The sequence below is a fragment of the Haliaeetus leucocephalus genome, unplaced genomic scaffold (genome assembly GCF_000737465.1).
Source record: "Haliaeetus leucocephalus isolate CR32 unplaced genomic scaffold, Haliaeetus_leucocephalus-4.0 Scaffold428, whole genome shotgun sequence".
Taxonomy (NCBI): Eukaryota; Metazoa; Chordata; class Aves; order Accipitriformes; family Accipitridae; genus Haliaeetus; species Haliaeetus leucocephalus.
In genome coordinates this window covers 6976608-6990237 of record NW_010972864.1, presented here as the reverse complement: position 1 = coordinate 6990237, position 13630 = coordinate 6976608, and the positions used below count along the sequence as shown (strand labels likewise).

The window sequence follows — 13630 nt, the reverse complement described above, 5'->3', positions numbered from 1 at the left end:
ACACTAATAAAATGACAACAGCAATAATAAAAGGATTGAAATGTACAAATGATGCGCAGGGCAATTGCTCACCACCCACCGACCGACACCCAGCCAGTCCCCCAGCGGCAAAATCCCTGCCCCCCACTTCCCAGTTCCTAAACTAGATGGGACGTCATATGGTAAGGAATACACTGTTGGCCAGTTTGGGTCAGGTGCCCTGGCTGGGCATGAGAAGCTGAAAAATCCTTGACTCTAGTCTAAACACTACTGAGCAACAACTGAAAACATCAGTGTTATCAACATTCTTCACTTACTGAACTCAAAACATAGCACTGTACCAGCTACTAGGAAGACAGTTAACTCTATCCCAGCTGAAACCAGGACACAGAATCAGTAAATAAAGACTTAAATTAAGCAGGAGGGTCTACTTTCATACATATGGAGCTACCTCAGTCATCACATTCTAAACCACCAAATTAATAAAAGCAAGAAGTATACTATCCCACAGGACAAGTTAGAAAAGAAGTCACAGCTATGCTTTTATCCAGAATCTGCATAACCTGAACAAAAAATCAGGGAAAAAAAAAAAGGGAATCTTCAGTATCCTTTAGTAGGACCAACAACTTTCACTGGAGCAATAAAGGGGAATTGCCTGGATGGACCTGCTCTTGCTAGTATGTCAAGACACAGTTCCGCAGTTGGTAATGCCAGATCACCCACTAGTACAGAGATTTAATCAGCATGAAGACAGAATACATAATTGCACTTATGTCAAATTTTACAGAGCACACAGGGTACACTAAATCACATTTTTAAACAGTTCACATGGACACAGTCCTTCAAATACAGCTGGGAGTCCCAAGCTCCCTGCACATCAAATGATTCTTTGCCATGTAACAGGCAAGAGTGGGATAACCTACACTCTACTCGTCTCCCTGCCATTTATAAAAGGGAGCCATAACCCTAATTCTTCATAGATTGGCTCAGAGCCTAAAGTATGAAGTTTTCTGTCATATCCACAACTATTTTTTAATAATAATTGTCTATTACAATATCCATACCAGCATTGTTTCTCTTAAAATCTTCCTTAGCTCTTGGCATCAATCATTCCTGAAAGTTACATCCATACCAGAAGCCTTTTTCTAGGATACTGTCAGGAATGCTGGTTTTTGTGACTGAGATAGCTATGTCAGGAAAAGTCTGTAGCATAAACAATTTTGAATGTATGACTTATCTTTTGCCCATTGACTTCCAGCTAATGGAAACTGAAAAAGTATGTATAGCTTGGTAACAAAAACTCTCAAACCCCATTTAACAGTTTCAGACTGGCAGAAAAATAAGTATTTTTTAAGGACAGGGAAAGGGGGAGTGATGTCAGCCTTGCAAATTCTAAGCCATAATACAATTTCTCCTGGGGTAGGGAGGGGAAGAAATAAAAAATTCCGAAGAGAAACACATAGAAAATAACAGGTTCCTTCCAGCCTGAATAATTCAGAAGTCATCTCGCCCTGGACAAAATAAAGCAAGAAACTGGAATACTGTACTAACACCACCACCACACCACACCCCCACAAAAAGAACATAAAACAACCAAAGCCTTAAATAAGCCCTGAAATGGGCAATACACAAAAAAGAGAGGAAAGAGGGCTAGGGCATGTAACATGCTAACATATTCTATTCTGGCTGCAAAAAATATTCCTGTGGAATTAAATTTTTGGAAGACACTCTTCTCTGAAAAAACTATTTTTTTAAAAACATGATCTATATTTTTGTTTGCCAGTTACCCTGCTCACATCACATACTCTTTTGCCTAGTAAAATATTCTGTGAAAACACACAAAAAAAATGGCTGACTTACTATCAGGAACGTACTATCAGGTTATGCAGTACCAGATTTACTGTAATTACATCAAAACTATCTGAGGTTGATCACAGTAACCTGGCTTCAAAAACCGAAAGTATTTGTAGTAGCTTGCCTATTAATGAAGTTGGACATGGGAGTTTTGTCTACAAAAGAACGCCATCACCACCATTAGTAGTGGAATGCAGCAATTCAATACTGAACTTTTTGTTTGTTTGTTTGTTTTAAATCAAGAACGTTACTACACACATAGTAAAAGCACTGTTTCCAATAACCAAGAGAACAACATGATTCTTGTTCAAGGCAAATGGACATTTTCAGTGAAAAGCAATACATATTTTTCCATGAACTACGAAAGCATCCAGTTACTGCTGCGGAACTCAATCTGTGAATCAACCTAACGATGCACTACTGAATGGACAGCAAGCCTGTGCTGAGAAAACTGTACCTTCATTAAATGGGTTTGATACATCTTGATATTTGTTAACTGAAACTTCTGCTGTCTTAGAATTATGGGTATATTCGACTTCTGTGAACTGCTTTCCAACCAAGTTTCGATATATTTCAGTAAAATTCAAATTCATAATTCTGTCTATCAGTAGTATTCATAAAGCTATATTTACTCTACACTATTTTTCTCTACTTTTCCTTCAGCAAGTATGTCCCAAAGCAATGAAATTTGGGCAATAGAGTATTCTGCATTAACAGTTTTGAGTTTAAACTGGGAAAGTACTATATTATCTTAAATGGTGAAATGAAGGTATTTTGCAGCAGTATGTTGCCCGTACACATTGATCAGGTTGGTGAATAAGGTACTAAGCAATTCTAGCAGGTATGGATGAAATATCCATACCGTGCAAGTATATTTTCCATAGGAACACTCCAGTCATCACTGATTTTGCCACATAAAACCAAACAGATGCATTTCTATCAATGATAACAGAATACAGGAGGACTTTATTAAAGCCATTCAGTACAGATACATGACATAAAATGACAGCAGATAACAGAGACCCCAGAGCACTCTGTGTTTCCAAAATCAATCATGGGCAACCCCTCAAAACCAAAAGTCATCTTGAATGCTTTCTTCTCCATTTTGCTAGTGTCTAAAGTATGCATTGTGTCAGATCAGTTGAACAGTGCCTTGTCATTACTGTCTGCAACTGGCAAAGGTGTAAGCAACAGCAGTTTAGATCTGCAGACTCATGAAGATTAACCTAATTAAGCTTAACTGTGGAAAATTTCTAGGAATAAGTTCAAGCAGAAAAATAAGCAGGTAAAAATCCACTTCCATGTAAAATGAAATTATTCATCCCAAAAAACCAACCAACCAAAACAAGATGACTAACTTTAGGAATTAATAAGGAAAGACATGACTAGCAGGTAAGTTTTCACAGCTCAAGTAAATAGATGTACATCAATGAATGCACATAGGGCAAATGGCCATTTATTCTATGTGTTCAATGTTTATCATATTTTAGAGCTAGTTTTGCTACAATCCTAAAAAATTAGAAAAGGCCCATCTCGCAAGAATTAAAGAAATCACCTGTACTCAGGAGAGCTGGTAAGAACTGAATGGGCTATTCTGCTTCTTTGCAGAACTAAAATTAGACATATATATTTATATAAAACATGATGTATTTGACTATGTAGGAACTCTGTAACTAGTTAACTTCTTTTGTCTTTTACAGTATTTAAAATAAAAAAAATACTTGGAAGCACACAGGTTGGAAGACTTCAAGGAGGAGGTGCAATTCTATGAACTACATTGAAGTTAAACTATGCATTTCATCGGTTTTGGGGTTTTGTTTTTTTCTTAGGAAGATATGTCTCTTGCTGAGGAACACTTCCCAGCAGAAGCCAAGGAACAGTCACAGCAGTGTGAAAGTTACAAACCTTCAGCATAAAACCTACCTTTTGGTTAAAGCTAACTAAAGTAATATTCCTTTTCAGAATTACATTGGTGATAATTTCTATTTATTTCACTTAAGTGAAACCTTACATTTGTTGGTATCTTAACAGACACAGTTCAGAACTAAAGTTAGGCTGCATGAAAACAACTTCCATAAGAATTTCCTTCATATGTGAGTCTAGCCACAGTAATAAACGTTCTACACATAGCTTATATTAAGAAGGCAGCTAATGACAATCTATGTTAATACAGCAGAAGCCTTGGTCATTTATTGCAATACAGCATGCATGTTTTTGCTGAGGGGAAATGGTCTGGAGGGGTACAGGGGTATTTATATCTTTAGGGTAGGGCACAAACACTAGTGTTTAAAAAAAACAGTGATTTTATTGAAGACAGAACATAGATTTACAGAAGCAGATTTTTTCCCCTTACTTTCAATTTCTTTATGCCTATTCATAACATTAAGACACTGTCAGTTATATACCAGCAATAATATTCGAAAATGATAAATTCTAAAGAGAATGATACTTGCATATTGACCTGTTTTTTCAGCAGTAGTTCTAATTGCACTGTGGTAAAATTTGCATTTAATACAACTTAAGCTGCTCCATCTCATACTTGGGGTTCCTGTCAAATACAGTACAACAGGTCTTCAAAGGAAAATCGAACTTACTTTTGTACTTGCACGTTTAGGGGCAGGCAGACTACTAACTCGGAAAGGAAAGGCTATAAGAACAAGTATGGTCCACTACCTGTCAGCTCCCACTTTCAAGGCTGAAGCATTTGGTGGTATCCATTCTCTCATTTACCCTTCACATACATCTTACCAGCTGCACTCACAAAACAGAGAACATAGTATATGGTGATGGACAGCGTCACAAGGAAGGAGAGGTGGTAATACCAGTTTGCTTTACAATGCCCCAGTTTACATTTAATTAAAAAAAAAAAGTGTATTTAGACACCAGAAAATCACAATAAAGCTTTCAATATACAAACAGTATTAAAGTTTGTTTAGTTTGGGGGGTGGGAAGGGAAGAAATTAATTTCTATAGTTCTAGGCATTAGCAGTTGGGATGTCATAAACACATATCTGATTTACAAACATATATTAAAATGGCTTAAACCACAAATCTTGATGCTGGAGTGAGAGATCTCTAAGACTAAAAAAGTGACATCAGTTTATTCAATGCATTTCAGTTGCTGTTGGTTTCACTGTAAGAATGACAAGACCTTGAACTTGACTTCTCCAGCAGAGTGAGCATTCCAAATGTATAACTTCATAGGAAAAAGTCTGTGCAATTTTAGGTTTTATTAATTATGTTTTTAACTGTGAGAAATTACTAGCAGAACAAATAGCTCCATTATTAAGGCATCTTCACCTAAGTTCTCCCTTCTTTTCTCTTATCCTGCCTCTTAGGTAATCAGAAAGAAGTGAGCTAACTGCTCCTAGTAATTCTGAGTTCTACCAACTCTGTTCCATAATTCATCAGATTATGTACTGAAGGCAGCCTTGCGGACAGGACTCCTTCTGTGATGGTCAATATCCTCCAGGAAAATATTGTATCTGCTTAGTTTTTATTCACTTCTAACCACACTCATGGCCACTCCTCTCTCCCCTCCTTCCCTGCTCCCCACTGTCACCCGATTTGCTTCACTCACCTTTCTCAGAAGAGCAGCAGAAGGAGATGTGGCTGCCTTTAATTATCTGATTCATGAGAGCTGCTCCACCCTCTGACCAGCATCCATGGACAAGCCATTTCCCACAAATCCCAGCAAATTTTTCCCATTCTGCACCATCTTACCAAGGTTCATGCCTCACCGAAAAACCTCCATTCCCCATCTCCTGCAGTCCAACTTCCACATGCCCTCTTCACTCTCCTCATTTTTTACGTAGCAGCAACACCCTAAACATCCTAAAGTTGTACAAGGTACAACAGTAACAAAGTGTAAGAGCAGTCATATGTATGTCAGTTACCTCAGTGAGCCGAAGCACACAGCGTACTTAAGACTGGATACCCACAGAACATAGTCCAGATCTGAGAGAAACTCCAACTGGACTCAACTTTGTTAGCAAGGATACAACAACAGCTGCAGTTTGTTTCACTCTATCTTTGCATTTTCATGCAAATACGCTCATCTTGAGTACAGTTGCTGGCACCAAATTACTAATGGTACTCATATAAATTGCACTAATGAAGAAGCTTGCTCCACTACAGATACAAATGTTGTTAGACTACAAAACAGTGAAGGCATAAGCAAGCTCTTAGCAAAAAAAGACCCCAAAACCTTGAAAAGCTTCCACACAAGTTTTAAGTAATTAAAATACCTCATCCAAAAAACACTCAAAAAGTAGTTATCACACCAATAGAAAACTATAGTATAAAACCCACTAACCTAGATTGCAGTCCCAAAAGAAAATTGGTGTAAATTGCTTAAAACTAATTTTACAAATTTGCACCAATATTAATGGCATAGATATAATATAGACTGATAAATTTAAGTGCAAGATTTTTTGTTATAAACAAGACCACTGTTAACTCAGACTTTAGTTACGTCAGATACTGCATGTCCAGTTGTGTCTAACCATAAGAAAAACTGTACAGGAATTAAGCAGTTAAGTCAGTAAATAGCTCATCAATTGACACCCAAGCTGTTTTGGTGAAGGCTGACTACGATTTAAAGGTTAACTCTTTAAAGGCAACCACTGAGTGAAACACAGATGAAATTAAATGGTTCAACTATGTTCCCATATGTTTTAGTACATGAAATGATAGATTATGAAAAATGACACGTTGTGATGCTTAGCAAATTGAGAATTTTATTACTATTTCAATTTTGTACAAAACAATGCAAGGCAGGAAGCCAGGACAGAGCATTTAGAAAAGATACCCGTCACTTCAAAAACCACCAGCAACATTGTGATGTAACAGTTTAAGGAATCAAGATTTTATCAGACAAAGAAATCTTTCCAATTTCTCTCCTCAGAAGCTAAAAAAAGACCCCAAACTTGTTTAGTACAAATTAACCCCACTATTAAAAACATAAAGCTACATAAAGGCAAAAAAGGCTAAAGGAAAGGTATAATGGCATATAGGCTCAATTTTTGAAAGTCTCGTTTTAAAGCTGAGACTGTGCTGGCAGAGAGGAAAAAGCATTTAAAATACATACTTTTTAAGCTATCTTTTAAAGTATGATGACATTAAAAAAAATTTCAGATAAAGGGACAGGAGGAGTGGGACACTAGAGGAACCCATCAGAGGCCAATATCTCGTCATGAAATAAATGGCTTTCACAGGGTCTGCTTTAATAAATAGTAAGAATACAATGTGTGACCCAGATAACAAGAGTAGCATCAAGGATTTAGTTTAGCAAAGCTGTAAAGCCGTCTAAAACGGGTTACAAGTCATTGATTAGCAAACAGTTGTTCTAAGACTCCTATGAAGGTCCTTTCCAACATGACTCAGCACCCACCCACAGTCCAAAACATAAAGATCCTTTATCTATGTAAAACAAATAATGTTATCCATTGTTATTCTTTCAGTTATACACATAGGCATACACAAATGCATATAATGAGCAAATGTACTCGCCACCATATATTTAGTAACAAGAACTGCCATTGAATTATTTTTCTACATTATTTTTGTGACAGTCATATTTCAGCCTGCTATTTTCTTTATGCCATGGTACTCAAAAGTTCAAATTATTTAATATTTACATGATTACATATTCCACTTCAGTGAGAAGAAAGAAAGCTTACAATTTCTTCCTTGAAAAAGTTCTAAGTTATATGAAAAAAACGGGACATTTTACTAAGACTACATTGGTATCCTCAGTAAAGGACACTATTTTTACATGTACTGGGAAAAATGGTTTTGATTTACTCAAGCAAATTGCAAACGTCCTTAACTATCCAGTTACAAATAGTCACAAGTGCAATGAAAGGAGGCAATTTTTTTTTCTTTGTGCAGTTTAAATATGTCTAATGCAACAGTTTTTTAAAAAGGGGATAGAGTCTATCTAGATGTTAGACGTAATTTTTCTGATTTTTTTTTTAATCTAGTTGAAGCTTTTCATCCTTCTGAAATAAAGAATTAATTTAGAGCTCTGAAATTCTAAGTGTTGAAGGTTTCATTTGTTCCAAAATGCTAACTAGAAATGATTTAGAGTCATGTACTTAAAGCACCACATATTTTTGTAAAGGCTGTAAAACAGAAGCTCATGTTATTCAGAACCAGTCTGACAGCTTCACAGTCATAAGTTTTTGCACTGATGTACTGATTTTATCCAAAATATTGTTCAAATTATATCTCATTAGTGTCTTCCAACTGACAAATACAAAGAAAAACACTCTTTGGGGCAGGATAGCATATAGCAAAATCCTTCTGAGTACAGCTTAAATCAAGACTATTTTGAACTCTTTCCCCATAGCATCTTGTCTTTCCACAATCTGTGCTGAGGCTCCCACAGCCTAGTTTGAGACAGCAAGGCAACAAAACCTAACTGACATGAGTAGCTGAAATTGATCTAGTACTTTACATAAAGTTTTGGTCAGGATGAAGTACAAGCTATAGTCTAGGAAAAAAACATGTAAGAGTAGGCAGAGAGAGGAGGAAGGGTCTGTCAACTGAATGAGCCTGAACAGTTTCACAGCATGTACTTAACGCTGCCTTTGGAAAAATCTTCCATAAGGCAAAACACAAACACTAACAAATATGCATGTAATTCAACTCCACCAACTATTCATAAAACTTGGAAATCTAATACTCACACATGAGAAGGTTTCTCATCCGTACTTAGATTTACAGTATGGACCATCTGCCTCCAACTGCTGAAAGGCATATCTTCCTGAAACTGCGTGTGTTGTATCTTCATCCTGGCTAAAATTTTCCAGGATTGTACAGTATAGTTTGGATAATGGGCTTTAATACTATGCCTGATAACATCCTTCAATTTCAAACAAACTCTTAAATAAACAGAAGATTATGAAGTAGGCCACTTTTTTATCTTGGAAGATGTTTAGCCTGTGAGCATACTCTTACACAGCTATTGTGGCAGAAAGACGTTAAGTTGGGGCTTGTATTTAAAGACAGAGTTATAAAATACCAGCAACAAAGACAGGAAAATGGTACAGGCAAAGCTCCGAGAAGAAATAGAGTATCTTGCCTATATATGCCACAAAGTTGGAAAGAACTGATGGTCTATATATAGTTTAAAAGTCATTTGTAAGCTACATTGTTCTCAACCCAACTGAAGCACATCTGAATTATTTGCGGCTTGCCAAGATGTTTTTAAGCAGGCAGAACAATCACAGTTGCAATTCCTTGTGCACAGGACAGGATGGAAAAATGCCCCACACAGAGTGCTTGCTGCCTCGCAGAATACAGTATTTTACTTCTTTTGTTTTGTCTGATTACTTGCAGCTTCAAGAAGTCTGTTCTTACAGAGCTAACATTATAAATACAAAGAACAAAATTTGAGGACTGTAAAATTCTAAACAGCTTTTAAACTGCCTTCTTGGACAGGTTCTGGATAAGTGAACAATGTGATGGAGGCATAATAGAGAAAAAGGGTGGGAGTAATACAACCTTGAAGGTAAAACATACTAGATAAAAAAAATAGACAACGATTTCCTCCACAAGGAAAAAAAAAGAGGGGAAAAAACAGGCATCAAACAAGTCAGAGGAAAAGAGAACCCTACCTACCTGTGCAAAGTTTAACACACAAGTTTTCTAGATACAAAGCTTAAATTCTACCATCTCCTGTATGGAAAAAATAGTCTTTAAAAAATTACTTCTACCTCCCACTTATGAATAAATTCCTTTAGTACTCCTCTGAGTGGCATTTAATATCTGGGAGTCTCCACACAGGGTATGGTGATCCATCAATCTCTATCCCACTAAGCAGAGAACAGAGAGACATCAGCTTGATTTGGAATGGGTAAGAGTTGCAAAGTATTTAAGGGAAAGTATTACAAAACCCTACCTCACACTATGAATTCTTTTTCAATGGAGAATATTAGGAATAAAAAGCTTTAAAAACAAAACAAAAGCAACAACAAAAACCCCAATCACCAGGTAAGATACAGTCAGTCCTTCCTTCACAGCTGAGGGATTTAGACTGAATGCACTCAAGGCCACTTCCAGCCCTTCATTTTTAATACCGGTTTCCTTACAACTGCAGTCATGCACACTTAGAACTGCTTTCACCACCACTAAATGTATGCAAATAGAAGTAAAAACCAAGGTTAAGAAAACAAGGCACTGACATTGAGCATTGTGCCATTTCTTTTCAAAGAACTGATCATATATAAATTCAAAGGGAAATATATTTTTGCATGGGCAACATTAAGTCACACAAAGAAGCCAATTCATTCTTAAAGGTTAGAATATCTGGAAATCAGAAGTATGGATTTTACAGAAAAAAAATACTTGTTTGGGATCTAGCTGTGCTCCTTCAAAGACATTAAGCACACTTTCAAAAAAGGTTGCTTGTGACTACATATTAGAAGTAAATCAGGAATATCACATATAATTGCTGACTGTAGATCAGTCGATTTTTTTCCCCTGAGTGCAGAGTTTCAGCAAACCAAGGGGAATTTTCATTAACTTAGGCCTATTCACCCTCTCCCAAGCTACTGAAGCTCTCGGTTGAAGAGGAAGTAGACAAAAGCTTTAGCAGCCCATGGTTAGACCACAGTATTAGACACAGCTGCTTTAATTCTCATCTTTTCACTCATAAATTCTAACCACTTAGTGAAGTGATCACTGCTTTTAGGGAACATCCACATTTTAGATAGATATATCTATACTCTATACACGTAAGGTAATTTTAAGTAAAACCCAAATTATGGAACTGCAGAAATTAACTCCTGAATTAACTCCTTTTAATGATGTTATTGACCAATTTCTTTTTCTCAAGTTACACAAGAGATTTTAAATGGCATGCTTTGGTAAACTATTTCTCTTAACCTGAAACTATGTTTAATTACATCTTCTGTTCTGTATTTTCAAAGAGATTAATAGAATGAATCTCCAGCTAACCAATATGAAATTGGCTGATTATACCAACAACAGCTGTTCTCTTCTTTAAAAAATTGACTTGTTTTTCCCCAGACCTCCAGCAGTACCCACACAAACAACCTAGCTCCCGCTTCAAGCAGAAGGAGTTGCAATATCAGAAGATCAATCAAAGTGCAGGTTAAAAACGTCCATTTCTAGGACATGCAATACCTACATGTAAAATTAGTCAATAAAGGTGATTTTAGAAAGCAGGTTAAGATACTTACTCAACAACAACACAACGCTGACTAACACAGTGTCCTTAGCACACATTAAAGACCAGCTACTTTCAAACTAAATTATCTGTTGTTAAAGGCATATAACTTTTTAATGTGATTGTTCAAAGAACTAATGACCCCAGGAAAGGAATTTCTGGGATAAAACTAAGACAGGTGACCTTAGTAAAAGTTTTGCTGTTGACTTCCTTGGGGCTAGAATTTCATTCCTGGACTTCATGCAACCAAAACATTCATTTTTTCTGAAATAAATAAGGATTAGGTTGAACTTTATAGCAAGAGCAGATTAAATTCACAGAGCTAGGTAGACTTAAATCTTACGTTTATAGCAAATCATTCCCTTCCCTCCTCCACAAATGAGTATAACATAGCTTCCTGGCAAGAGCAGTTCTTCTGGGTGAAGTCTTAAAAATCTAAATTTCTGCATAATATGTGGAAAGAACAAAACGAACACTCCTCTTCCCCCGCCCAAATCTATGCGTATACCAATAAAAAGCCAACAGTATTTTCTCCACAGGAATAAGTATTTTGCTTTAGAAGCCCTGACTAATTTTCCCAGCGGTTCTGTTGATGATTCTGTCTGCTCGCTTCATTTTACTACAATGATTTCATTTCTTGAACAATGCATACATGCAGTACTAGCACTTTACACTGTTTGGAGCAGATACATGTATAAATAGTTTTTTAGATCCCCCACTTTTTTTGAACTTTAGGTGTGGCTATATTTCTGAGACAACCACACTGAGTTAAGTGTATATAGGAGATTTTAAAATATCACATGTAAGACTGTGAAGAGCATTTATAGCAGTAAAACTAAGAAAGTTTAGTCAAAAAATACTTCTTCTTATAGAATTGAATGTTCTGTAGGAATAAAATAGCTTTTTTTACAAATTTTTAGTAACTGATTTTAGTTACTGATATTCTACAAATTTTAGTAACTGATATTCTAACTGATATACACTAGCCAGACTGAATGGACTGTGATGCCAAATGCCAGTACTCAATGCACATGACCTAAACCAACTTTACTTCCTGTGCATTATATGAAATCCCAGGCCAGAGCCCAGACATAAGCTGAAGTCTTTGGGATTTGCTACATAATAAACCTAATAATAAAATCCTTTTAAACTGACACCAGGAAGTAAGTCAATAAATTTAACAAAATAAATGCAGTAATCCACACCAAATAAATACTTAAGTTTCTCTAATACATCCATTCTAGCTCAGTTTATCATAGGCAATAATATATCTTTTTGGACTGCTCTTTCACAGAGTTGCAAGAGCTGCTCTATGCCCCAATTTGTTGCAACCTTACCAAATTCCACTCTGTAAATCCCACATCCCCGAAGTCACATTACCAAGTGGAACGGACTCTCCTACTCCAAAAAGTCTGCCCAAGCGCTCTTCGCAAAATAAACAGTAAGGTACCAAGATCAGTTTCAATACACAGAAATTTCTTCTGTTTTGTTATAGTCTCAATTGCTCAATGATCCAGTGTATTGGGAGCAGAAGTATAAATTAGTGGCCAACGTTCACCCTAGACTGACCACTGAGGTCAGTTCACTCCTCTGTCCTGAGCTCTGTCAATCCCACTTATAAAGTCTCAGGGGTGAGAGGAGGGAAAATGAGGCCGTGAAGACTTCACCTTTTTGTCCTGGGGAAAGGTCTTTTTGTATTTCAAGCCTCTCATGAAATGAAACTGAGACAGTATAATTGTGCTGCTTAAACTTCTGCATTTAGTACGTGAAGCAACATTCTTGTCCTTTTCTTTACCTCCACCTTCCACAATATTCTGCCGTGCAAATGCTCAACACATGCTATACTGGTTACTGATACAGGATTCCCGAGATGACTTGCAGCTCTTTGCCCTTCCATTTGCCTACAAGAAAGCCCCTCTGGCTCCAATGGCTGTCTAGTGAAAGGCAGCAAGATGCTTCACTCCTCTTCCCCACCATGCTGCAGTCACCATCAAACTGAAGTATCTTTGCCCTAAAGCACAACACAGGTCTGACCCCTCTTCCCTTGCATCAAGAGGAGAAAGAGACAATCCTTTATTTTAGGTACTACTATACCACGACTTCTGTACTCACCAGATGGTACACTGGTACAAATCTTTAGTACAAATCTCCTCCCTCCAGCATTTTTACCAGGCTAGTGACATCTCCTCCCCTCCCTATACACACACGCATCTATCCATTCCTGCCCCTCAGCAGCTAAAGTCTTCTCTTCATCAGCACCCCACTACGTTCATTACGGAAACCGGAGCCCTTTCTCCCACCATTCACCCCTTAGGCCAGGCTCTCACAGGGGTGTCACTGCCCTACAGACGGGAAGCATCGTGCCTGGAGCACAGCCCGGCCCGGCGCCGCTGTAGCTTTCCTCTTCCCCCCTGTCAGAAGGTAACTCCTCCCCGCTCCCGTCACAGGCAGCTCGCCACCCCCCCCCCGCAGAAAGGAGACCTCTCCGGCCCTTGCGGGGGCGCCTCCCGAGCACGAGCCCAACGCCCCGCTTTCCCGCACCAGCCCCAGGCCCACCGAGCCCCCCTCACAAACCTGTAGATCCAGCCATCTTGTCCGAAC

General features: G+C 37.6%; 1 protein-coding gene across 1 annotated transcript in view; it reads right to left on the bottom strand.

The window, feature by feature from the left end:
• Positions 1 to 13624, bottom strand: part of UBE2V2 (ubiquitin-conjugating enzyme E2 variant 2) — a 30532-nt gene extending 16908 nt beyond the window's left edge. The window contains exon 1 of the mRNA XM_010574388.1: positions 13604 to 13624. Within this exon, the coding sequence (XP_010572690.1) occupies positions 13604 to 13619 (16 nt within the window). The 5' untranslated portion in view covers positions 13620 to 13624. The remainder of the gene's footprint in view (positions 1 to 13603) is intronic.
• Between the last annotated feature and the right edge of the window lie 6 nt (positions 13625 to 13630).